The 27682-nt window shown below is 44.4% G+C and overlaps 1 protein-coding gene across 1 annotated transcript; it reads right to left on the bottom strand.

Annotated features, from left to right (window-relative positions):
• Positions 1 to 413: 413 nt before the first annotated feature.
• NFKBIE (NFKB inhibitor epsilon) lies at positions 414 to 27451 on the bottom strand. Its single transcript, XM_083497156.1, has 6 exons — positions 26806 to 27451; positions 6249 to 6351; positions 4809 to 5037; positions 4612 to 4700; positions 3397 to 3645; positions 414 to 2277 (listed from the first exon to the last, which is right to left on the bottom strand). The coding sequence occupies exons 1-6, from the start codon at positions 27201 to 27203 to the stop codon at positions 2212 to 2214; spliced, it is 1134 nt and encodes a 377-aa protein (XP_083353282.1). The 5' UTR covers positions 27204 to 27451; the 3' UTR covers positions 414 to 2211.
• Positions 27452 to 27682: the final 231 nt, after the last annotated feature.

The following is a 27682-nucleotide window of genomic DNA, read 5'->3' on the forward strand; positions in this document are numbered from 1 at the left end:
AGAAAATTAGCAGAGACATAATTCTGCTTCTCCACTGTTTGCTCACATGACTAAGAACATGGTACATATCAGCTTGCAGGATGGCTTTAAAGGCGCCACAAGGAGGAGCTGCTAAGAGGAGACGCACATTTTGAGCGTCTTCACATTTGAAACATGGTTTTTTAAAGCATTCGCTCTTCTTGCACACTTCCCCTTCGACAGTCTAGCAGCCTGCTGCAGTTCTCATGTTGTGACTCTCCATGCACTGTGGATGAACTGCTGCTGCACCCCTCTTTGCTAGTCCATCTGAAAATACTCTCCCATCCCAGATGTAATGAAGTGATTTTAACTGGAGAAATGTATTACTATGAAGCAACGCATTATTTGTACGGAGGCAGAGGAACACCATGCAACATGCAACAGCAGCAAATTAATCCAGTTTTTAAAACTTTATTGTGTTGTTTAGACAAAAAAAAAAGTTAATAAAAACACAATGAGGGAGTGCAGGAGGAATAAGAGCTAAGGTCTCAAGCAAATAAGCCAGATATAAAAATCAAGGAGGACTTTGCTGGAAAATATCGCATAAAAGTTGCTGCTGCTTCTAGGTTGGTCTTCTAAAAAACAGGGAAGAAGAAAACCTCTCCTTAAAACATCCCAGCTGATTGCGCCATCCAGGACTTGCCACGTTACAAACAGCCGCTCCCAGGCAGCAAATAGTGGGAGGGAGGGGACTGGGAATTTCCCCAGTTCAGAGTAAAGTTTGCATGTAAGCAACTCCTATTCCTGCCATTTGATGACCCAAATGCTTCTCTACACTTGCTGCAGCTGGTGAGAAGCAGAGTGTCCAACCTCTGGGTGGAACACAACAATCATCAAAGGAGCAAATACCACCACGTTACACATGTTACACATACCGCACGATCCGGAGTCCTATCACTCCTCAGGTCATGATTTCCAAACCCAGCTTTGCAGTCTCCTCATGACAGGCTGCTTAGGATCACCAAACTCGCCACTTTGAATGCAGAGAGAAACAAGACAATCTGCCTACCCACTGGCTAAAACGGACAGATCTGTTCCTAAGCAGGAGTACTGTTCAAATACTAAGAATCAGCATGCAGGAAATGTAGCCATGTGCAGCTTCTTCCAGCAGGAACAACAAAAACACAGTTCCTGGCAACTGTTTATAAAGCTTATGTTCAAGATGAACAAAAGCAATATACAATATGGGATTCCACAACACTCTATGAAGGAGGGTAGGCCTTGGAACTTCCTTGTTCTCCCTTGCTCCACAGGCAGAATTTCAAGTTGCCAACACAGCGAGGGAAGTGTGGTGTTTTTAGGATGGCAGTTTAGAGATAAGGCACTTGCTTATACAGCAGTATTAGCTAGTAAATCTGAAAGTGAACTGAAACAGAATTAGGCTTCTTTGCTTCGAGTCTGGCCTCAAGAACACCAGTTATCTTGAGGCATGAGAGAAAGTCTCATTTTGTCCCCATAAGCTCAGCCTTCAGGTTCCTTCTGGCACGTCACAGAAGCAGTAGGGAGGAACTAAAGAGTTGTCTGTCCACTCTGCTTGCAAGGATTATCCTCCATGGGAGGCAACAGGTGGACTAAAGGGAGAGAATGGAACAATTTGCAGTCCTGGATGTTGCAGAATTAGAAGCCTGAGTCAATCCTCAACTGGCCACTGAAGGAAAAGCAGAAGGCCTGAGCAGCAGTAGCTAGATCAGAAAGTAGCTGGTGTGCGGGAAGGAAGCATTTTAAAAACAGAAGTGACTCTGGTGGACTGGAAAGAGAAAAACCCCTATTATAGTTCCATCACAGACTTGAGGTGAATGGCGGGGGCTGGAGGAAGAAGGAAAAATGAGGGCTGACACACCACCTCTGTTGACTGTGCAGTCTTGGAAAAAATAAGTATCCTCCTAGAACTTCTGGTGTCTCCAATTTTCAACACAGCAGGCAAAGCAAACATAGAATCTGTCTATCTGGACACTTGTCACTCAGGTAGGCGGCAACTCCATGACGCCATCAAATTCAATACACAAAGAACGGTTTTTTTCTCTTGCACCAGCTCCCAAAGTCCTGCGCACTATTGTAAGTGTCTGAAGAAGCACAAAAAGGCTCCAATTCTGCAAGAAGGGGAATGATATACCGGTGACCAGCTCTGCTCCTATCAACCTGCAGCAGCGGGATATCTCTCCCAATGATGTATTCATTCACATTTTGCAATGCTCAACTGGAGCACACAACAGGTTTGCCAGAGATCTTCAGGTCATCAAAAGGCAAGAGTGTAAGAATCTGCCAAGGCAAAAGGAGAGGAAACAGTAACATTAGCATTGTATAAGAAAAGTAGGAATCTTATTCCTAGCTGTGAGGAGTCCCAACATAATGCATTTGTATCATGTCCTTCCTTGAAGGAGTTTGGGGTGGAGCGTAAGGGTTATTCCATTTTATCCTCAGTGTCATCCTGTGACACATGTTAGGCTAAGATAAGGAATGCCTTACGCCACCCAACGAGATTCATGGATGAGTGGTAACCGCAATACCTCAAGGACCGCCTCTCCCCATATGAACCAACTTTTGTCATGTATCTTTGGCGCCAGGGAAAAACTTTCCTCTTCTTCCAGGCCAATTAAACAATCTATGCCCTTTGAAACTGTGGGAGGTATTATTTTTGTTACTATGCTATGCATTTTTGTGTTTTATATTGTAAACTGCCCTGTGATCCTTGGATGAAGGGTGGTATAGAAATTTAATAAATAGTAATAAATAATTGAATCCCTCTCTCTTAAGCTTTTGTTTTTATTATGTATTTTCTTTCTTTATATTGTGATTTTATGCTATGAACCGCCCTGAGATCTACATGTATAGGGCGGTATACAAATGTTAATAATAATAATAATAATAATAATAATAATAATAATAATAATAATGCAGCACCAATACATGAGAAAAAGAGTTGTTGCCTCATCCTGACCTACATGTAGTTCTGTGCTGGCTTACATCCCTCCCTACCTGAGGGAAGGAGTTGCCAAAATTGCTCCACTGCAATGCAGCTGCTGCACTTCCTTCCACTGAAGAAGCTTCAACAGTGCAATGGCACTGGAGACATAGGAGGTAGGCTTGCCAGTTTAGCAGCTCCTCCCTGCTACATGGCCTTAAGAAGATGATGACACCAGACTAATCTGAATTGGAAATAGTCAAATCACAGGTATGGGAGGAGAGGTGCAACTGACAACGGCCAGTTGCGAAACTCCAAACCCTGTTCATGAAGCACCTTCTACTGATGGGCCAAAGCTTGAGAACTACGCCATACAACCTGCACTCCTGGCCTTGCTTCAAGAGCTTGATGGGACTTGTTCAGCTTATTCCTACAAGCCCCTGATCTAGAACAGCCAAATTCAGAAAGGTTCTCACATCATCGTTTTCATCAGCCAGGTCCTGGGCCGTCTCATCCTCCATATTCCGCAGCAAGGTGTCTGCCCCCGATTGGCAGAGGATGGCACCAATCGCAGCGTCCTTCCTGCCTACTGCCAGGTGCAGTGGGGTGCAACCGTTGTACATCTGGGCATCCACCTGGGCCCCCATTTCAAGGAGGTGCTTCACAGCCATCTCGTCATGGTTCTCCACTGCCATGTGCAGGGGCGTCTTTCCGCTTGTGCCATCCTGGGACCATGAAAGCAGGGTGTCAGATCAGCCACTTCAGTGAGCCTCTGAAACAGAATCTTAAAGGGATGGAACACCCTCTAAACCAGGGACAGCAAACCTGTGGTCCTCCAGATATTGTTGGACTCAACTCCCATCAGCCTCAGCCAACATGGTCAATAGTTTGGGATGATGGGAACTAGAGGGACATCTGTAAGGTCACAGGTCAGCCAACCCTGTCCTAGACTAGCACATTTCAAAGACTCATAGAAGTGTAGAGTTGAAAGGGACGCTGAGAATCATCTAGTCTAACTCCCTGCAATGCAGAAATATGCAGCTGTCCCGTACGTGGATCAAACCTGCAACCTTGGGATTATCAGCACTACGCCCTAACCAAATGAGCTATCCTGTGGCCAGGATTGGAAACTGGACCCTGCAGCATAGAGACACACTGTTCCTAAACCTCCTCACAAATGAACACAGGAACAGGTTCAAAACATAACATGGAGTTTAAAATCTTCCTGGGATTTTAAACATTTGGGGGATTCCAGGAACCTGCACAGATTCAGATGATCTTGGGTGGGGAATCACAAAGGTATGGAACTTATTACTTCCCCTAATCTGTGTCCTGTTCCTGCAGCTGCAACACTGTCCAAGGGTTATTCACTGTTAAAAATCTGCTCTGAATAAATCCAAATTATGTCCTGATAACAGATTTACTTTGCAACTTGTAACAAGTGATGTAGATCAAGCGGTTCTGCAAGCCTGCGTTTTTGCAAAGCTGCAGCTTGTTAGCTCCTGTTCAGTCACCTCTGCCCACCTTTTGATACTTCGCTAGGCACTTCCTACACGTTTTCAGTATTAATCTCCCCTGCCACAATGGACAAACTTTTTCGCTTTCTGTATCTAATTGCCAGATCTTCTTGCTCGGTCTGATCGCAAAAGTACAGAGCACGTGTGGCTCTAGTGAGGCTGCCCTTGCCATACCTGAACATCAATGTCGGCTCCACTCTTCACCAACAATGCCATCAGATGCAGGTTCCCTTTCAAGGTGCTGATGTGTAGGCAAGTCAAGCCTGGAGAAGAAGACATCCCAGGAAGTTGCTACGAGGCAAGTAGCCGAACGCTGGCCCCAGTGTGTCACCAGACACACACACCACCCTGATCAATCTTTACTACCTCACCTTGCCAGTTCTGGAGGTGCAAATCTTGGTGGCTTTTTCTAGCTTCCAAGGTCTTGTTGGAGATGATCCCCTGCAGCAGCAGCTGCACACACTCCAGACTCTGCTGCTCACAGGCCAAATGCAGGGCTGTGTTCCCATTGCGGTCTTGCAGCGCTGTGTTCACTCCTCTCAGGACTAGCGCTTGCACCACTCTGGACTGTTCCAGGTACACGGAGAGGTGAAGCGGGGTCTGTGAATAGGAAATGGAGAAGGTTATTGCAAGAGAGTGACACAGGCTTAATGGGGCTAGAGTAGAAAGGTGCAAGAGGCAGGGGCAAAACCGAGACTGGCTGTATATTGCAATTGCATCACAAAACACACACACAGGATTTAGGAATGGATGCGTAATTTAATATCTCAGCTGAAATCTCAGCTTTCATGGTGGGGGGGACGACACACACAAGCAACACCTAGTGATCCTTCAAGGGTAAGCTTCATAGAATTGTTAAAATTCATGGGACATCAGTACCCTGTGTATCTTCTCAACAGGATTGGCAGAAGTCAGAAATAAATCAATTAAAAGCAAACAGCTGTGTGAGTTTACTTCATTTATATAGCTTGCAGAATGCAGTCTTCTCTGGGCCAGAATTTGGATTACTCTGGTTCTTTAGATTTCTTTATAAAAATCTCAGATAGAATACACAACCTTTGGCAAAAATGAGAGGTAGATGCTAAATTAAGTTTAAAGCTTGCATGTTCTTTTCCTCAGAAAAGGTGCTCTTATTCAACTGGGGAAGCAGACTTCGGTGCACTCCTCCGATGCAGATATACATCTAAGTCCACACCCCAAAGATCATTTAGCCCCCAATAACTAATGGGGTCAAATGACTCATCCAGATGAAGGGATGTATTCCTACTCAGGGCACAAGTTGCTGCATGCAACTCAAATTGGACTGAGGCCATTGACAAGAAGAGTAACTAGAATGAGTATTACTCATTTAATGGATTTCTGTAACATCTTTTAATGTGTATATCCTTCCAAGGCAGGTTATAACAAAAATCTGTCGCTGAGAAGCAACTGTCACAAATTCTCAAGGAAAACTTCCAAGACTGTCACAATAGCTTAGCTGGTTAGAGCATGGTGCTGATAATGCCAAGGTTACAGGTTCAATCCCCATATGGGAGAGATGCATATCCCTGCATTGCAGGGGGTTGGACTATATGATCCTCAGGGTCCCTTCCAACTCTACAATTCTATGAAAAAGAAGCATAACAAATCTGCATATGCCTGTCCATCAGATCTAGAAACATGAGGCAAGGAGTAAGTACAGGGGGGAAAATATTATAGCCAGAGACAATTGTCACGAGCAAGACAGAATGACCCAGATTCCCAGTTGTTGTTTTCTTTATTCTAGCTAGAATGGGAAAAATACTGACCTTTCCCCACAGTCTATCACATACCTGGAATAAGTCATTCTGGATCTCTAAAACCTCCACTGGCAATTGGGCAATGAAGCAGAGTGCTATTGCAGGTACACAGTGAATGACTGCCAGGTGTAGCAACCTGAAAGAGAGAAGAGAGATATGAGTTTGTGGTGCAGGACCCAAGTCATACCAACCTAGAATCATGAACAACACACTCCCCTTTAAGCATGAAAAACATTTGGGAAGTTCCTTGCATGCTCTTCACACTTAGAACAGAAAACACGTACATGGGTTTACTGGACAACTGATTCAGTTAGACCTCCATGTATATACAGTAGTGATGACTCTTCCTGAACCACTTTACATGCTTACAACTTTTCACAGGGCAATGTACAGTTTTTCCACAGCAACTTCTTGCAATTTGTCAACCACGTATTTTCCTGGTGAACACCGTCATTTGAAGATGAAACATGTGCCTATTGATGCATGGCAGCCGCAGAACTCATTGTGGATTCCCAGCAAAGGTCCCACCAGTTTAATTCAGATTGTCAGTCGCTGACAAGGCAAATACAAGCCTACCAAGAACCAACCCTAGAATCCAAGACCGTTGAACCCAGGAAGACAACCGGCTCCCTGCTCCTGATTGCTTCTGCTGCCGCAGCCAAGCCTTCCAGCCGACCAATAGGGCCAGATGGTGGGCAGGGCTAGCCGCATTTAAACAGCCGCGGCAGCACTCAGCTCCCAGTCTATTCCTGCTGGGCCATCATCTACCCCTCCTCTTTTGGGTATTCCGTTAAAGGCATCCGGCGGTCGTGGATCCTGTCCGATGCCCTGCTGGTGGCTAGGGCCATGGCACAACCCCCGGTGTCATCATGGGGGAGCTTCCAGTTGTATTTGCATCAACAAGCTCCTCCCATTGGTTGTTAACCCTGACATGACTCCCAGCTGTGTGGGGTGGAGTCTAGTATTGCTGTTTCATCCAATGCCTAAGCCAATACTACTCACATGCTGTAGCCAATAAAAGTTGTGGCCTAATTTTGCCCATTGACCTAAAATAATGTGTCTGTGTGTCTTATTATACTCCTATGGGTCCTCGACTCACAACAATAGTTGTAGCACCAGCATTAACACAAATGGCCATGAATGAAGTCAGCAATCCAAGGACTGAGAACAGACTCATGCAGAGACTCACTCCATCAAAAGCACATTTTTTTTCTAGAAGCTTCCATATAGCTAGTTCTACCTACAGTGCAGAGACCACAGCTCAGATGGCTATATCACAGACAGGCTGCACTCATGACAGAAGTTTCACACTAGGCCTCATCAACTCCTCTCAAGTCTGAAGAGGAGTCTGATGGAAATTCTCAAAAAAAATTCTCCACACCAGCAGCTCTTATGCAACTCTACCTGTTGAATGTTTCTACCAGAATATAAATTCATGAATCACCTCACAGATTGAGCAGGCCTTAGAAGGTTGCTGCCACCCTGCACTATCCAACTACTCCTAGCTGTTCAAAGGTACAAAGCAGGAACTCCCACTACCCTGAAACTGAAAGTAGGGTTTTGAACGTGTTTGAAAATAAACACGGGATGCATGCACAAAACCTCATTCCAACAAAATGAAGAAGCAACTATTTCAATTAACAAGGCTACTAAATCCGTATCATAGTCACAACCTGACATCATTTATACATCCCTCCCCCCCCCCCCGCATAAGGAAGCTAGGATGCAAGAGATAAACTTAGTTATATAGATCAAGGACAGAAAAGTAGCTTTCTAGTTTTCACTGCTGTGAAGTAATTGTTAAACCTCATACAGCTGTACCTGGGTTCTCGAACAGAATGCGTTCGACTCCTGAACCGTTCAAAAACCAAGGTGTGGCTTCTGATTGGCTGTAGGAGCGTCCCGCAGCCAACCAGAAACTGCGGAAGCCACGCCAGACGTTCAACTTCTGAAAACTGTTCGAAAACCAGAACACTCACTTCTGGGTTTCGATCGTTTGGGAGCCAAGGTGTTTGAGATCCAAGGTACGACTGTATATTAAACTTGCACTGGATGCTTTTCTAAAAACGATTTAAACACCAAATGAGACAGTTTTTTAAAAATCAAGTGATTTCTCTTTTTAAAAAGTGGGTACTCATGCATTGCCCTGCCCACATTCAGAAATAATTCCAGAACAAATACAACGCATCAGAGTCTACCAGTTTTTTTAAAAAGGGATACACTTTCAGAAATGTGTTCCAGAGGGATAGTCTGCAGCAGCAAACACAGCAAAGTATCAAATGGCACTTTATTATGGCACAAGCTTTCATGGACTTTACTTCTTCAGAATGCCGCCTCCTCAACCTTGTGTGTGGAAACTCAGGACAACATCTGATGGACTGTAGTCCAGAAAAGCTTATGCTGGGGTGAGAAACTGCAACCCCTCCAGGTGCTGGGGCTGAAGTCCAGATGTTCAGATGATGGAGGTGGATAGCTCAGTCGGTTAGAGCGTGGTGCTGATAATGCCAAAGATTTAAGTTTGATCCCTGTGTGGGACAACTGCACATTCCTGCATTGCAGGGGGTTGGACTAGATGATCCTCAGGGTCCCTTGCAACACTACAATTCTATGAAACAAGCATTGCCAATGGTCAGGGATGATGGAAGCTGCAGTCCAACATCTGGAGGGCCACAGGTTCCCCGGCCTAGATTATACCATAATAAAGTTTGTTAATCTTTAAAAGGGGTCACAAGACACTGCTTTTGCATAAGTATGGAACTGATCAGCTTACAATGTATTTCCAAAATAAAAAAGTTCCTTCCAGTAGCACCTTAAAGACCAACTAAGTTAGTTCTTGGTATGAGCTTTCGTGTGCATGCACACTTCTTCAGATGCACACGAAAGCTCATACCAAGAACTAACTTAGTTGCTCTTTAAGGTGCTACTGGAAGGAACTTTTTTATTTTGACTATGGCAGACCAACACGGCTACCTATCTGTAAATGTATTTCCAGTAAGCCATCCGACCTATTCAAAGTCACCATGTGCTTTAAAACAAGTCTGCAATTAGAGAATCGTTTTTACTGTATTGTCGCGCAGCCCTTCTTGTTTCCAGAGCGTCTAACAAAGGGGATTTCCATAGAGGCAGAGAGAAGGGATATGGGAGGTGGTAGTGACAAGGTCATAGAGAAATCAGGAAATAAGGAGGGGGGAAAGGAAAGGAATCAGGCACCCGTCCAAGGTACCCAAAAGCCATCACAGCAGCCCTGGCTGGGGCTGCCTAGAGGAAACTGCCCAAGCACCATTTTACAAGGCTTCCATCTGACAAATGGACTCTTAAGCAGAGAGAACAGACAGTCTTTGCTCCCCAAGCCAAGCAGTATGTGGCTGAGGCACAGGCAAGGCCCCAGGGGAAGCCCAAGGTCACATGGGCATGGGGAATTTCCCTGCCCTTCCGGAGATGTGGCCACCCACAGTTGCCTCAGCAACAAGGGGAGGGGAGAGTTGAAGGAGGCTGTGCACAGCTGCTGTTGCCCATAGAGGGCTGAAGACACTGTGGGTCCTTCCGAAGATTTCTTTTCACATTCAGTTACTTTGGTTTTATAAGGCTGAAATTCAGACACAGCCAGAGAGAGTAAAAAAGGTTGCAGCTATATAGCTTCTAAGTAAAAGATGTTAGGACTGTTCTACAAGCCACCTGACGATTCTTTATTTCATATGCAAAGTTAAGTTTACATCGGTGCCCGTTTATTTCTATTTAGAGCACACCAGTAAAATTGCAGATGACCTATGCACAGGGAGGTTCTCTGGAAATACAGCAACAGAACAGGGAAGTTGTGTAGAAAAGGGGTAGCACGCTATGGGACAACGGCAGATACCTAATATTAGTCATACCTGGAATAGATGCAGTGAGATCTGTGGGCATGCAATTTCCATTTATTTCCATGGGTTCATTTCAAGTATGACTTAGCTGGATATCACTCCAAATTTCCATGGATGTACATCCTCTATTTTAGGCTCTTCCACGTCTTATAACACTGTTTTTCATTAATGTTAGCAAAAGTGGCTGACCAGAGTATGCATAGACCCCAAACATCCCACTCTCTGGGCTGATCCACTGACAAGTTGCACCTTCCATGTGGCTTCCTAAGCAAGGCAAAATTGCCCAAGACCTTACTTAAATCAGCTTTGTGATTATAAGACCACAAAAGCCTTTTAAATGGCCCACCTGCCTACACATTTCCGTAGTGTCATTTGATAGTGTGAAACAAAGGTGGGGGAGAAGGAGTTTCTTAAGTTTTACATAAACTTTCCTGACTAGCCTGGCTAAAACAAATTGCCCAAAAGCAAAGCATTTTAAACAAAAAAATCCCACAGCTCAGCATTCCCTGCACGATTTGCAACTGGCCTCCATATTCAGACTTTACAAGACAGTTGGATCTGAGTTATCTAGTCCCTCAGACTTGTTAAACTCCAAATTACAACCTTAACCACCTTAAACAGGCACCTAGATTAACACTGCAATAATTGAAGCCCCCAAACTGTTTATTCTTAAAGCAGGATGATATGAAGCACCTTAAATACAATTAGGAATATAGTGTAAAATATATGAGTGTTCCTGCATTTATTTTTCTTATGGCTAAAATCAATGTAAAATGGAGAGGAAGTGTCTGGGGGTTGGGGGGGGGGGTAAGAGGAAGAGGAAGAGGAAGTGACAAAGGCTGAAGCCAGGCAATAGTTTTGATAGGGGAATCTGGATTGAAGAGAGGCCTCTCTTTCCATGCCATACATGCCCCACCCCTACCTCTGGCTAAACAGGTCTGACAGGGTTTTGGAACAGTACAAAAACCTTTCAAAACCTGGCTTACCAAAGACAAAAGTAAGATATACTGAACAAGAGAGTATCATTTTAAAAGTAATTTTTTGAGTCTTAAAAACCCTAAAAGTATTGTAGCAGCATGAATTGTAGCAATGAATAACCTTGAATGGATAACAGTGCACTTCAGATGCATCTGATGAAGTGGTCTGTGGTCTGTGAAAGTTTATGCCATACTAGCTAGTCTTTAAGGTTCCACAAGACTGTTTTTGCTGGGACAGACCATCTCAGCTAGCTTCTGGTTTTGGTTCTACGATTATTTTTAGAACAAATTCCAAAGGGCTAGCTGAGTTGGTCTCTAGAAGGGGACCCAAGCACACAGCCTACCCACCCCCTCCAAAAAAACCCAAAACAACCCACACCTAATAATGATAGTAACCTCTGCTCACCATCCCATGGTACAAAGAGAACTGGAAGAGATAAGATCCTAATTTGAAGCAGAAAGAACTAAAGAAAGGTTAAATAATATATAAATGCACCATTTCATTTCAGTATTACTTGTACAGAAAATGCTGCTCAGAGGCTTTGAGAGTGTTATCAATAAAGAGACAGCAAAAATTAGCAAGAGAAGTTACAGTGATGGTTTGGAATCAGACAGGACCTAAAGTCAACTGCATTAGAATCTTCTCAATCAAACATCAGCCGAAACACTCTGCTAGATGGTACCTGTGCCTGAGTGATCTCAAACTGGAAACCAGCAAAAGACTCCATTGAAATTTGCTTCCACAAACTATGTCCTGTTTGGTGCCAGATTACGAATGTTTCATTCGCTCTTGTTTCCAAGGATATCTCTCTCTCTCTCTCTCTCTCTCTCTCTCTCTCTCTCTCACACACACACACACACACACACAGTCAGTTTATCCTTGCAGATCTTTTACATTTTGACTTTGTGTGGCTTGAAGTTTATCTTTCTTGCTTCCTAACAAGTATGTAGCAGATAAGAACTCTCAGGAACAGGGACTTTCCAACAAGGCAATCCGGGCTGAACTTTAACCATTGCTGCTTTTATCTGACAGACTGCACAGAATTCTCTGGGGCTATTTTAACCAAGCCACTTTCCCCAAGAATTCCTCACAACAGCCAGCAAGGACAGCCAAATTCCCATTCTAGGGGGAGGCTGGGCTACCATCACAAGATACCAAGCATCAGTATCTGCTTCAATAACACTAAACTGAAATATTTATCCAAAAGTTTGCTTTACTGTCTGGATCCAAATGTAATCTGTCCAGAACGGAAGGGCACTTCCACACCATCTGGCCCCAAGTTATTCAAGCAATGTATGAAAACAAAACCCCTTGCCATTGCACCTGTATCAATAGGTCCCCATTTCTTCATACTTTACAGCAGAAATGGGGGTGGGGCCCAAGCACATGGGTATATTATCAATTCCTTTAGGGCAGAAACCTGTCCAGCTTTGCCTCTGTAATTCTACAAGATGCCCGTTGGTGGGACAAAGCAGCAGCAGCAGCAGCTGCTTAACTGCAACAGAGGACATGGAGTCTGTGCTATAGAATGAAGGGGTAGAATGGCATATATCACTTCAGACTACAGACTAACAATAATATTGTTCAGTTAAAAACCTTGCACATAGAAAAATCAATACAACAGGGAGTGAGCTAAGCAAGAATCTCTCACCCCAGTGTGCTAAACTTTATTAGCAAACAGGTTTGTTTTGCAATACATAATCACTGAAACAGGGTACCCTTTGGCTTGAAATAGCAAGGTCCTGTCTACTACCTCATTTTTCTATGAGGGGAGAACAAACCTGAAAACGTGAGCGCGCTCTCTCTCTCTCTCTCTCTCTCTCTCTCTCTCTCTCTCACACACACACACACACATTAAATAACAATCTGTCAGCTACAAGCTACTTCAAATACTGTGGTACCTCGGTTTATGAACTTAATCCATTCCGGAAGTCCATTCTTAAACCAAGGCGCGCTTTCCCTAATGAGGCCTCCCGCCACCGGTGCCCTTCCACCATTCGGTTTCCGTTCTTAGACCGAGGTAAAGTTCGTAGACCGAGGTAAACTTCTGGTTTTGCGGAAGTTCGTAACCCGAATTGTTCGTAAACAGGGCTGTTCTTAAACCGAGGTACCACTGTATTGCCTTAGAAGTGAATGGACCACCAATATCAACAAACCAGCAAAACACAAGCAAGTCAACACAGAAAATGGAATAGAGATATACCATGGGAAGCATCACTTTTTCCAATTTCCTCCTTCAGCTCTATGTACTTTTCAATGGGGGGGAGACATAACCCCTCACTCCACCTTGTGACAAAGGGAGTCGTAAGCAGGGGGGCTCAGAGGCTTTGAGGGTCCCCAAGGACACTGTTGCCAACACAGCCTTAGAGAGGGGCTTCCCTCCTTCACTTTTTTTGTCCTTCTGCAAACCTAGCGGGGGTTCCCCCAAGTCTTCTACTATCTCCCTTATGAGCTCGGATGGTACTATTTAGGCTGCAGAAGGATCCATACTCATCTCTGAACTTTGTGACTGGGAGGAATGGTGTTTCTAGTCCCTACTGTCTGCAACAGTTGGCAGAATATCAAAGCCTGTTTGGGAGCAGGGAGGAGGAAATAGGGAGTGAGCAGGATCCCCCATGGTCAGGAATGTGGCTTGAGAATGAGAGCATACACAGCCCTGAGCATGATTCATGGAAGGATGGTGTCTACCTAGTCACAGTGAGACTAATGTGCACTTACAATAGAGGAGGAGTGGGGATATTTCAGTGTCAATGTGGGAAGTCCCTGATCATGAGGCAAGAAGGGGTGGGGGAAGGGAAGCTTCAGCTGCTGTTTACTTGGCCTGGATTTTATACAGTTCCCTCCCCACCTCACAGAACTATGATAGGGAATAGCCCTATTTTCAGGCCCAGGCTTTAAAGCTTTAATTATCCTCTCCCAAATGTGCTGCAGTTACTAGAGAAAAGCACACAGAGGAGGAGCCCAGTTCTAATATTGGAGCCTGTTTATTTATTGTGCAAGAGCTCCTTGCGCCGTTTCCTCCCTTCTTCCCATCCCCTCAGCTCGGCCTAGCAGTACACAACCCAGCTCTGACATGGTAAAAAAGCAAATACAAACCCGTCTAAACAAAACACACAAAGCACTTTGGCATTATCACCTCAGTAGCTCTCCTGCATCCTTTCTGTAAACCAGGTGCAATACTACCACTGTAATATTACAGATGGGAAACTGTGGCCCAGAGTACCATCAGCTGAATATATATTATGAGACTGGGACCAGGCCTTCCTGCATAACATGGTCCATGCATTCCTTTGGGTCCCTACCTATGCCTTTTAGCAAACCTCTAACACACAATCCTCAGCCTGGATAGCTCAGTTGGCTAGAGTGTGCTGCTGACAAGGCCAAGGTTGCAAGTTTGATTCCCATATGGAACAGCTGCATATCCCTGCATTGCAGGGGGTTGGACTACATGATCCTCAGGGTCCCTTCCAACTCTACAATTCTATGTCACTATTCACAGTTCAGAGCGACAAAGAAGATGCCTTTAAAACAGCTTCCCAGTGCTTCCCATTGAACAGCAGAGGACTCTGGGGGCAAAACTGGTCATTCCTTCTCCAAGCCAGTCAGGAGCCTTTGGGAGATCAATAGAAGGTCTGGGAATTAAAAGAACTGATTCAGGACCTATGTCCTCACTCTGTTTATAACCCAAGAAGCTACCACTTACCAAATCAGATTAGCTCAATATTGCATGTCTTCTCCTGGAGTAAGCTTCAGGTTTGTGGGATCTACTTCTTTTGTTCGCTTTAGTGTTAAAATAAAAACCTCCAAGAGCCACCAGCTTTGTACAAAAGACATGCACTTAGGGAATTCTGAGCCCAGGAATTTGCTTTGGGGAGCAGAAGTGAACAGAACTCAGTCTGCTCACACAAAAACCCATTCCTGCTTACCCCAAGTGTTTTTTTATTCCAGCACTATAATTTTAGGGTGCAGAGTCATTTTGTTGCTGCAGTTGAGAATCAGAAATCCTTGCTGATCTACTGCAAATCACCCAGAGATTTGCCTTCTACTTACCCCAAAACACCCCCAGGGTCTCGGGCAGAGGAGTAGCCTTTTCTCATCTTCTGAACTTTCTATGTGGAAATGCCAGGGACCTTCTGCATCCAACCCATATGCTCCACTGCTAAGCAACAGTCCCTCCTCAAATAAGTTCTGCTTTGTTGACTTAAGAGCATACGTTACAAACTTTTATAATAAGCAACAGAAACTGAATACAAGGAATGACACTATTCATCCATTACCACTTCGCTCTGGTGCTTCCTCCCCTTAGGAAGTAAGATGGGAAATGCATGCAACTAAACCATTTATCCAATAATAACTATGAAAGGGAAGGAAAAAAGGGGGCTAAGAAACTGAAACAAATATAAACACTGTTGATACCAAGAAGCCAATAGACTCTCCAGAAAAATAAAAGAGGGGAATTCCACACTTGTCCAGTGCATATTTTTTTAACTGTCTTAACTGACCTCTTTTACCAAGAAAAACTGTCCGACAGTAACCTTTTTACAATACTGTGGTATCAATACACACCTCTCTCTCTCTCTCCCCTAATCAACACTTTCCTCCCTGCTATTCCAGTTTCTCAGCCTCCTTGCAGTATTATATACCGGACTAATTAACTGTGCCTGGTGGCCTGATGTTACCAAGGTGGCAGCTGTAGATTTTAGAGCATGGGTATCCTAAAGGTGGGGAATGGGAGTTGCTCTTGCCCACAGGGACAAAGATCTGTTTTGGAAATATGCACCTTTCCTAAAAATGAACAAACACCAAACTGAGCTATTTCAACCCTCTGTATTTCAAACCTCTTTGGATTTCCATAACTGCTCCCACCAACCCTTTTCATATTGTGGAATTTTTCCATCAGTTTCAGGAAACAAAGGTCACATGAGAGACTCCTGCAGGAAGGATTATAAAGGATAAATACATAAAGGGACATTTGTGAAGAGTGCCCTGGGCCTTTGGGGGAAATCTATGAACAGAAGCCCTCCCTTACAAAGAGGAAGCCAAAGGCAACACCAGTGAAAATATAATGTCACATACTTCAGAGGCTTTTCAGTATTAAGACTGAAGCCACATCTTGTCTGCTGCTCTTTTTTTAAAGGAAGACCCATCTGGGATCATTTGTGAAAGCCGTCTTGTGTAATAAGCTCACATTGCTGTGTAATTTAAGATGCGCAGAGGTTAATTGAACTAAAAGTGCGCACACCAAATCTACAAAGGCAGCAAATTCAAAATTGAGGAATTTTGTGATAGTGTTGGGTCTCACTCAGTGGAATAGATCCTAAATTCTTCCAGGTGCTTGTTGTTGTTGTTTAGTCGTTCAGTCGTGTCCGACTCTTCGTGACCCCATGGACCAGAGCATGCCAGGCACTTCTGTCTTCCACTGCCTCCCGCAGTTTGGTCAAATTCATGCTGGTAGGTGCACTAGCTACTAATCCATGGTAAACAAAGTATTAAACAGTACAATTTTCCTCATTTAAGGAAAAATGGTATTGGCACCATATAAGCAGTAGGGAGTCTTCAGCACACAGGCAGAAGGTGTAGTTTTTCCTAAGCCATACTCTTTTGTCTATGTGGTCTTATGATGCATGTGACAGATAAACCTGAAGGGTGAAACTGAACAGAAATCATTCTTCTTTTCCACTCTCATGTAGAGCTCAGTGCTTGTCAAATTTGGCGCCTTTATCTGTTGCCCTGCACAAAAGAGCCTAATAGTGCACTCCCAATCTTTTCTTTGCGAATGAGTTCCTGCTCTCTCTTAGGAAATAAATAAAGCTTTAAGTTCCTGAACAAAGTGCAGGATATAAGAAGCTTTTATGTTTAAAATGACAGGATAAAAATGCAACTGATTTTAAAAATCATCATCATGATTTAATCATCTTTCCTTTGCAGATGACTATGGCCAATTGGGTTTCTTCCAATAAATGGCAAGTCCAATCACTGGAAAGGGAATGACAAATGTGCACATTTGAATATGAGGAAGAGCTAAAGTATTTGGATACAAGTCCTGCCAAGATTCCTCATTCACTCAGGTACCTTTTTCTACACAGGAAACAAGAGTGAAAGATGGCGACTTTCCCCAAGACTGACAAACTGGATCAGTGCCAGAGGTGGTACATAAATCTAGGCCTCCCAAGGTCTATCCAGGTAACTCAAGACTGCAGCACAGTGACTCTGTGTAGCTAGATAGCTGGAGAATTCACAGAATCCGTAACATTATGCATCCCTACGTGTTATTACTTGCCCCAGCATCTTACCTTGCATACATGCCAATTAGACTGGCACATTTTGGCTGGGCAAAGTTCCCATGAACTAGTGCCTCACTGGCATCGATTCATTTCCCAGATGTTTGGGAATGCCAAGTTGTTGAATGGTAACAGTTGTTAATGTTTGCTTTCTTCTATAGCAAGCCAAGGAGGTACTTGCAACAGAAGAATGCAAAATTGCTCCACCACAACCTGCTGGTCTAGTGGAAATAATGAAAAGTCATGATAGTTTATTCCACTGGCAGGAAGGCAGGGGGCACTAATAAAACTTTGTCATAGAAGTGACTGGAGGAAGGGGGAGATCGCATTTTCTAGCAAGTGCTGTCTTTGCAATAAAAACATTTCTAGATAACAGAACCAATTGCCCTTGGTCTCGGCTTATTTTTAAAATCCCGATCAGTTTAAGCCCTGGACATATTTGAGACCCACACCTAGAACTCCACCTATGAGATGCCAGCACTCAAAATACCTCAGGTAATCTGGAATTCCCATCTACCTGGAGTTAAGCGAGTGATCATTCATTTGCTGTAGCAGATTCTACCATGGAAGCTTGCTCTTCCCAACCCTCCATTACTCCCTTCTCACCATTGCAAACTGCTAGAAAATATTTTCTAGGCCTGGTCTACACATTAACAGAATAAGGTGGAAGTAAGGTGGTAGAATGGAATGTTTCACTTCAGGCTACAAATGGGAACCATAAATTTGAACCCTTCTGTATGGGAAAATCCCATGCAAAATAGAAAATTAACAAATCAGGGAAAGTACCTTCCTCCCTGTGCAAATTGCAAAGTGTCCCGCACCTGTATTGACTGTACCATTACAGGTTTCTACTGCCTGTATAGATCAGGCTTCATTTAAGTGCGTTTTAGAGATGTCATGATTAGTTTCCAGTCAGTATCTTCCCTTCTAAAATGTGTGCTTTAATATTTTATGGCACTGTTGGAATTACTGTAGTAAGTTACGGTATGTTTTGTAAAGCAAACTGAATATGAGTTGCCAATGGTGCTAAAAAAATAAGATTTGGATGGGCAGTAACATCTGATATCCACAGATGTCAGCTTCTGTGTATTGAGAACTCGACGCATGCTCCTTCCAGCTCAACTTCTAAAATCCATGGGTGACAGAAATGAAGCATGAACGCCCAATGTAATTTCCATTTAATTTAGCACAGTCAGTTCCAATGTGTACACATCCTAAAGCCAAAAATTGAGTCAACACATTAAAAAAACTAAAAAAGAACAGTCATCGTGAAATTCTTCACCTTGTGGTTTTTAGAGACATTTGTGTAAGTGATATCAGCCATGGTGCTAGAAGCATCTTTGGAATGAAAGCAGAAATTCAGAATGTCGCATTCACAGGACATGCACACTCACTGTGAACTAGAAATTGAGAGTCAAGATAGCGGAATGAAACATTAGCCCTTGCAAAATCTTATCAGACTATTCAGTCTGTATTACAGCGATTCTTACGCAATGGGAGTTTGGGTCCTCTTCTTCTAAAGGATCCAAGAAGATTTCTGGAAGTTTTCATCTTAAGAGAGTCCCTCTGCTTTAACATCTCTTTGCATAAATTAGATATTCATTACAAGTTTCCCCATTCCACTCCCTCCTCCAATCACAGAAGAGCCACACACTTGCATTAAGAATACTTGCGCAGCCTCCTGCATGGGCAATGAGCTAATTCAACTGTGCAAGAACTTCTGGGGGTGGGGGAATTCTTATGATCTCTCCATCCCTTCATGCATTAAAAGCATGTGCAAGGGGGTTGTGCTGCCCACCCTAATCAATACACAAGCTTGGCAGTTTCGCTTGTACTTGCACACGGCCTCTTCCGAGATCTGCATAAGGCTCCTCCACACGAGAGCATATCCAGATTGGCCCAAGAGTCTCTTCACACAAAGGCAGCCCAGGGGGCACGGCAGGTGGCAGAAGAGCTAGGCTAGCCAGCACAACTCCTTCATGCATGCTTTCCATTTGGAAGAGGGATAATGCAAACTTCCTTTATGTCTCTCATATATGCTAAGCCTCCAGCTGTCACCTGGTCTATGCCGAGTGCCTTCTAACTGCACCTATTACAAAACTCAGCATCTTTTTTTCCACTGAAAGATTACAAATTCTAAAACAACCCAACATCTGCATGGTAATCACTTCCACTTGTACCACGTAAGACTAATTTAGGATTAATGTGGAGAAGCACTGTGAATTCTCTGAAGATAATAACAATTCTCTCAAATCTAAACAAGTCACAGGGGAGCAAGTCTCTTTTTATTTATTTATTTATTCATTCATTCATTCCATATTACATCACAATGCAAATATACCAAAGCCTTCACCACATCATCCCCATCCCCACATATATTTATCATTTAAATCCTCAAACTTAATATTCTTTTGTCCCTCCCCCCGCTCCCACTCGATTTCCTCTACATTCTGAGATTACATTTATCTTTGCATTCTACAGACTTCTCAATTCATCTATGTATTTTTATTGTCCTTCCTTACTAACTTACATTCACTCAAATACTTTACATTTCTAATCTAGGCATATTAGCATATCTTTTTTTGAGCGATATTTTTCCATATATTCATCAAAACATTTCCACTCCTTTTTAAATTTTTGATTCGATTGATTTCTTATAATAGCTGTTAGTTTTGCCAAAGCTAAGTATTCATTTAATTTACAAATCCATTCCTCCCTTGAAGGTAGAGTTTGTGATTTCCATTTAGCAGCAATCACTACTCTAGTTGCTGTGCTTGCATATAAGAAGATCCCCCCCCCCCCCGTATCTCTTCCCCTATCAATTCAAGGAGATGTATCTCTGGTTTTTTAATTATTGATATTTTCAGCATCTTCTTTAATTCTTCATGTATTACTGTCCAGAATTTCTTAATTTCCTTACACCCCCACCACATATGTATTGTTGTTCCTATTTCTTTACCACATCTCCAACAAAGATTGGATTTCAATTTATATAAGTCATGTCAGACTAACCTGATCTTGTTTTTTGACAGAATTACAAGCCTGGTAGATGAAGGGAACGCAGTGGATGTAGCCTACCTTGATTTCAGCAAGGCATTTGACAAGGTGCCCCATGATATTCTTGTAAAGAAGCTGGTAAAATGCGGTCTTGACTATGCTACCACTCAGTGGATTTGTAACTGGCTGACTGACCGAACCCAAAGGGTGCTCATCAATGGTTCCTCTTCATCCTGGAGAAGAGTGACTAGTGGGGTGCCACAGGGTTCTGTCTTGGGCCCGGTCTTATTCAACATCTTTATCAACGACTTGGATGATGGACTCAAGGGCATCTTGATCAAATTTGCAGATGCCACCAAACTGGGAGGGGTGGCTAACACCCCAGAGGACAGGATCACACTTCAAAACAACCTTGACAGATTAGAGAACTGGGCCAAAACAAACAAGATGATCTTTAACAGGGAGAAATGTAAAGTATTGCACTTGGGCAAAAAAAATATGAGAGGCACAAATACAAGATGGGTGACACCTGGCTTGAGAGCAGTACATGTGAAAAGGATCTAGGAGTCTTGGTTGACCACAAACTTGACATGAGCCAACAGTGTGACGTGGCAGCTAAAAAAGCCAATGCAATTCTGGGCTGCATCAATAGGAGTATAGCATCTAGATCAAGGGAAGTAATAGTGCCACTGTATTCTGCTCTGGTCAGACCTCACCTGGAGTACTGTGTCCAGTTCTGGGCACCACAGTTCAAGAAGGACACTGACAAACTGGAACGTGTCCAGAGGAGGGCAACCAAAATGGTCAAAGGCCTGGAAACGATGCCTTATGAGGGGAGGGAGCTGGGCATGTTTAGCCTGGAGAAGAGGAGGTTAAGGGGTGATATGATAGCCATGTTCAAATATATAAAAGGATGTCATATGGAGGAGGGAGAAAGGTTGTTTTCTGCTGCTCCAGAGAAGCCGACACGGAGCAATGGATCCAAACTACAAGAAAGAAGATTCCACCTAAACATTAGGAAGAACTTCCTGACAGTAAGAGCTGTTCGACAGTGGAATTTGCTGCCAAGGAGTGTGGTGGAGTCTCCTTCTTTGGAGGTCTTTAAGCAGAGGCTTGACAACCATATGTCAGGAGTGCTCTGATGGTGTTTCCTGCTTGGCAGGGGGTTGGACTCAATGGCCCTTGTGGTCTATTCCAACTCTGATTCTATGATTCTATATCTTTGCCAACTTAGCTGGTATTGGATACCACCTGTGGAAAATCTTTTAAAAAAATTATTTGTGTCTGAGGCGGTAAATCAAATATCTTCCCGCCAGAGTTTTGGGGAGCAAGTCTCTTAACTGATGCTTCAGCAGTGCTACCGGTAGCTTGTTATCAGTTGATTAGGCCTGCCTTGTTTCTTGTTTATTTATTTATTCATACTTCATAAAGTTTATACGCTGCTTGAGTTAGGAAAACCTCAGAGCAGTTTACAAAAGATAAAACAGTAAAAAAAAAAAAAAAAAATCCCAGAATAAATCCCAACCATACTTTAAAACATACAAAAGTTAAAATACTAAAACAAACTAAAATCACCACATCTTTCCACGCTTGTCTAAACCAGAATGTTTTTTTGCAGGTGCCGAAACAGTTAAGACCAATTACCATAAGATCCTTCTTTTTGAGGATGCACATATATGGGATAGCTCAGCTGGTACTGCATGAGACACTTAATCTCAGGGTTGTTGGTTTGAGCCCCACATTGGACAAAAGATTGCTGCATTGCAGAGGGTTGGACTAGATGACCCTTGGGGTCCCTTCCAACTCTATGATTCTGTTGCAGCATGCACCTCTTAGAAGAGGCATTTCCTCCTGTGTGAAAGTGGAGGGGATGCATGCTATCTGCAAGATTTTTGTAAGTACTCATACTAAAAACAACGTAATTTTAAAAATAAAGTGCATTGCACAAATTATTCTGAGATGCCTCTTTGGTTGATTGACACAGCAGCTTTGATTAAGCCAATCTAGATCAGTAAAAGGCTACAGCTCTACTGCACAAAGCTATTGTCCTCCTTTGTTCAAAGCTAAATTTGAGCATCCCACAAGAGCCACATGTTCCAGGCCAGGCAGGAAAGCCTAAGCAGTTTTTTAAACTATCGCTTACCTACAGGCACCACCACATGAAGAGCAAACATCCCCAACCCCTATCAGGACAAGCTTTAAATATACTCAATGACCTTCCAAGTCTCTGTTCTACAAACCTCAGTCTAGAAGTCACCAACACGTGATTTCCCAACAGTCAGTAGAGAGTATGGTACTTAACCACATGCCACAGTTAGGCTTCCCTGCCGTCGCCTACTCCCACTAGAGACCACATGCATATTCGGTCCTACCAAAATAGATACAACTGTTTCCATACAGTAAAAAAAAGGTAGTTGTCGTCTCATTGCCACTCAGGTTGGGGAATCCTGTGCCTCACTAGACCAAGCAGCTACAAGGCAAAACAAAATGGCAGCCACACACAAATGAAATTGGTCAGTATTCCACTGCCAGATTAGAAGACTTCCTCACAGTGGAATTTCATTCCCTATCAGTGGGGCCTAGAGGTCACCATTATCTTTTTCACAGCAGTCTTTCTCCTCACACTGTGTAACTAAGCATCCTCTAGCAGTAGGGAGTGGGGAACCTTAGGCACTCCAGACTCTGTTAAGAATACAGTTCTCATCATCTTTGACCATGGGTCATGCTGGCTTTAGCTGACAGGAGTTGTAACCCAACAACTTGTGGGAGGGCCGTAGGTTTCCTATCCTGGTCTTGTGGACGTCTCACCTTGAGTCATGAGGATCTTCACTGCCTTGCACTTGCAAACAGAACTCTCCATGTATTAAGAGTCCTATCCAACACAAAAAGGGTTCTGTGCTGAACAAAAAAGAACGGAACCATTATCCTGCTTCAAGAATGTCTGGAGTAAGATTTTGAAGGTCTCAAGTTTTAGCCACTTAAAAGGAGTTTTAACTAGCTTTAGTAAACAACCAACATCCACTGGGGTGGCCTGGACTACAGCAGGAATATACTGTATTTTTCGCTCTATAACGCGCACCCGACCATAACATGCACATAGTTTTTAGAGGAGGGAAATCCGTAGGCATGCCACCCGTAGGAATTCCCTCCATAACACGCACAGACATTTCCCCTTACTTTTTAGGAGGAAAAAAGTGAGTGTTATGGTGCAAAAAATACGGTATATAAACCGCTTCAAGACTGATTCAATAGTTTCATTTCTAGGAAATGTGGATGAAATGGGCCCAGAAAACCCTCCAAGAATTCTGGATTCAGGAAAAAGAATAAGGTTGCCATACGTCCAGAATTTTCCGGACATACCTGGAATACTCCAGTCAGAAGCAGTGTTTGGGTGGAAATCGTCAAAATGCCTTGGAAAATCCGGACGTGTGGCAACCCATATCAGCACTGTCAACAACTTTTGTGTACAGATTTCCACTTGTTGAAATATGGCAACCCTATACAAAGATCCATTTAAGTCCCCTTTGCAGGTCTACTGTGGAATGTACTACAATTGCAGAATTCAGAACACCTGGAGAAAGAGGAGGAGAGAAGAAGAAAGAATGGGTGTGTGACTGGAGAGCAAACGTGTAGAAAAACTTGGAGAACAGCATGAAGACCTGGGTAAAATAAAGTAGCATAGGAGGGAAGGGGGGAGGACTTAACACACATAAATTAACGAACAAAAAATGCAAGAGAGTAGCTACATGTTGAATTTGAAGCTGAACAAATGCACATACTCCACTGAAAAGTGCTGTACAGGAGGAATAGGAAAATTCTATTCCATGATGGACAATTCACACGTGGAAGACATCACTTGATGTCCATGTGTAAACCAACACTGAGCATGTTGTTTTTGGTACAACAGACCAACATAGCTCCAACAAACACACATGCAATTTGGAATGATTAAAAAACACCAATCCAATTCAGAACCATCTCCATTCTCACTATGGCAGCTGTTAAAAAAAAAACAGGAAGCAGAAATCTGAAGCCACAAACTTCTGTTCTTTCATCACTAGAACTGTTACAAGGAAGTGATATTGTTCAGTGGAGATTGCTGAGAAACGGTGAATAAAGTAATTCCCACTCTGCCACTTAGGATGCTCTCAGCCAAAGGGAACATTGTTGGCCAGCTATTGCCCAGAGTGGTTCGGCAACCCAGTCAGATGGGAGGGGAATAAATAATGAAATTATCACTGTTGTTCTTCTTTTGAGTAAAACAAGGCAAGTTCAAATAGATCGTTCCATATGGCATCAGGTGTTGTCACTGCCTTGACTCCTGGAGGGGACACCTCTCACTGCTTCTACCCAAGCCTCCAAACTAGGAGAGGTGTGGAAGCACTTGCAAAATAAGATGCATCTTCTTGTTTCCCCATCCCCACTACAAACAATTGATTAGGTTAGAGACTTTCCCCACCATCTAATTTCAAACTTAGCATTTCCCCACTCCATAGCTATAGACTTATCTAGGAGGTAGGAGAACCGATCAACAATAACCAGGCAAGATGGCAGCAGGCCTATGTTTGAAAACTGCAGGTTCCTGACAAACGCAGAGCTGGAGTGGCTCCGGTGGCATGGCAGAAGCAGGAGGCCCCAGTAGCTAAAGTGGTGCTTCAGGTTAAGAACAGTTTCAGGTTAAGTACGGACCTCTGGAACGAATTAAGTACTTAACCCGAGGTACCACTGTACTTTTCATGTTGTGTCCAACATGAGAGAAAAAGGATGCATGGATGAGGGTTCAGCAGCTACTGCACCACTAGCAGCCACTCATTCTACACCAAGCTGTCGCCCATGCTGCCATTTTAATCTGTTCAACACACAGGTCACACTGCCATAGTGTCTATAGTTAGCCCAGCCATGCCAGAGTGGAAACTGGAAACATCCAGCTGGAAAAAGCAGAAACGGCTCGTCTCATCAGAGATGCAGGATCAGGAGGAAGTTAGGAGGCCACAGACGGTGTATTAGTTATGGTAAACCAAGAGCAGAGAGCCAAGCTTATTACTTGCTGCTTGATATGAAACCCCCGCTCTCCAAATGTACATACAGGATTACATTTTACCCGCACAAAGCCCCCAAGAGCGAACCTAAAAGCTCCGGAAAAGCATGTCTCAGATCAGAGCCCCAAGAGAAACTAGCACTACTACATCACAGAAGTCGTGTGGGCTTGAGATGTTTGCCTTTCACACTACTAAGTCATCAAACTTGCCTCTACTCTACAAAGGCAGCTATAAAAAGCATAAATGGCTTAGAGGTCATGGAAAACTTAATGGATGCCCCAATTTCACCACTTCTTTTTTTTAAAGGCAAGAACAACTTGCTTAGAAGGAGACTCCCAGCAAGCATCCCCATGCTAGGTTGGTTGTGCAATTGGAAATGTGAACTATTGCTTTCCAAAACTCCAGCCAGAGATCCAGGGTGATATGAGGGAGCTGGATTTGGAGTCAACACCCCCAACCTTCTAGACTGCCTTGACAACTCATTCTGAGCCTCTTGCTCTTTCCACATGCCCCCTCCACAGGTTTGTTGTGCAGATGAAGCCATAAAAGATCGGGGATCATTGCACCAATGATCACAGCAGAGTTTGTATGTTCAATCTATTTTCCAATGAACAAATAAGGAACGGAGCAACTCTCATGGAAAAATAAAACTGATATTAAAACTGCTGCCAAACATGTTTGCAGAAGGTTGTGAGGGAAGGAACAGAAAGAGGTGCCAAAATAACCCCCCTCCTCCCAACATCCATTCAACCCCAACTACGTCCCACACTACATTTAAGGAATTTCAGAGAAACCTTTGCCAACTGCCTTCATCATATGCTTATTGACAAAACACGCTTTTTGAAGCGATACAGCTGGATCTGAAGGGCTACCCCATATCTGCAGACAAGAAGGTCCCATATAAACAATGGGCTGCTTTTATTTCTGATAGCACTTTTTAGGCTGCGTCTAGACAGAGGCCGAATACTGCAAACTGGACGTTTACACCACGATTTTGTCCAGAAACGGAATGTATTGGCAGGTGAGGAGGATGAGAGAAATATGGTACATTATTTTGATTGCAGCAACGCTACATGTAAGCTGCAAAAAAAACCCAAAACCAAACTTGTATGCATGAAGATCAGCGATACCACAACACCCTTGTGTCGGGAAGCACCCTTAAGGTGTTCCTTGAGTTTGGAAATGTTGACTGATCTAGCAACGTCACCCCTCCACCCACACGCGACTCCCTCTAGTAGTTTCCCCGTATTCCCCAGAGTGCAGAAAGCACGCGCGCAGGTGTCTTGCCTCCGTGTGCACCCGCTCGTTCGCACTTTGTTTGATGTTCAGAATACGCCCCCACTCGCCCAACCTGCCCCACCCGCGCGCCGACTTTCAAGTCTCCTGTCTCCCACGGACTGAAACAAGCACGTGAGAACGAGCTGGGGCCACTCACGTGTCTCCGTCCTCCGAGACGAAAGCGAACGTCTCCAGCAGCAGCTGCTGCCGGACCCTTTCGGCCTCTTCCTCCTCGTCCTCTTCGCCAGGGTGCCGAGGGGTCTCTCCCAGCCCCGCCAAAGACTCGACGAGCGAGGAAGAGCCGTAGCTGGAATCGAGCCGCTCGTCCGGCTCCGACGCCGAACCCTCCTTGCCTGCGGCAGCGTCCGGGAAATCGGCAGCCTTGTCCGAGCGGACCCCTCGGGCTGCCGGCGACCGGGGCTCGCCTTCGGGCAGCTGGCCCTGCAGGGAGCGGATGGAGCCGAGGCCGGAGTCGCACTGCCCTTCTTCCAGGTAGACGCCGCCTTCCACCTGCACGTCCTTCTTGCCGTCGCAGCAGCTCCGGGTTTCCGACATGGTGGCGGCGGCGGCGGCGCAAGTAGCAGGAGGGGCGTCGAGGCGCGAGGCAAAGCGGAGCTCCGGGCCCTGGCGGCGCCTAAAGGCTGGAGCAGAGCCGCGTCCCAGGAAACCCCGGCGGGAGGAAGCGCGGAGGGCGCATAGCCGAGCAGGAGAAGGCGATGCGGCGCGCGTGAAAGAGCCGCGGGGCCAGCAGCCCCGACGCTTAACCAGCCTGACTCCGCCCACCTCCGCCGGAGCCAAGCCCGCCTCCGAGGGAACAGGCGCCGCCTAGCGGCAAGACGGTGAACATAAATACACCCTCCACACGCCCCGACGCGCACACAGCCAAGCGACGCACACGTGTCCGCGCATGTACGTGTGAAAGGAGCCCTGGGTAGACTTTGCACCGCCCGCATACTAAAGCAACGCCGAAGCCCCTATTCGGGATTTTGAACCCACGGACACTAGAAACGTGGAAGGAATAAGAGATCGCGCAC

Source organism: Podarcis liolepis, assembly GCF_965112155.1.
Source record: "Podarcis liolepis genome assembly, chromosome: 3".
Classification (NCBI taxonomy): domain Eukaryota; kingdom Metazoa; phylum Chordata; class Lepidosauria; order Squamata; family Lacertidae; genus Podarcis; species Podarcis liolepis.

Coding starts and splice junctions, on each gene's coding strand:
- NFKBIE (XM_083497156.1), bottom strand. CDS start 27,203: ATGTCGGAAACCCGGAGCTGCTGCGACGGCAAGAAGGACGTGCAGGTG. Junction 5,038..6,248: donor TCCAGAATGACTTATTCCAG/GTATGTGATAGA, acceptor TCCTATTCACAG/ACCCCGCTTCACCTCTCCGT. Junction 3,646..4,611: donor GAGCCGACATTGATGTTCAG/GTATGGCAAGGG, acceptor TCATGGTCCCAG/GATGGCACAAGCGGAAAGAC.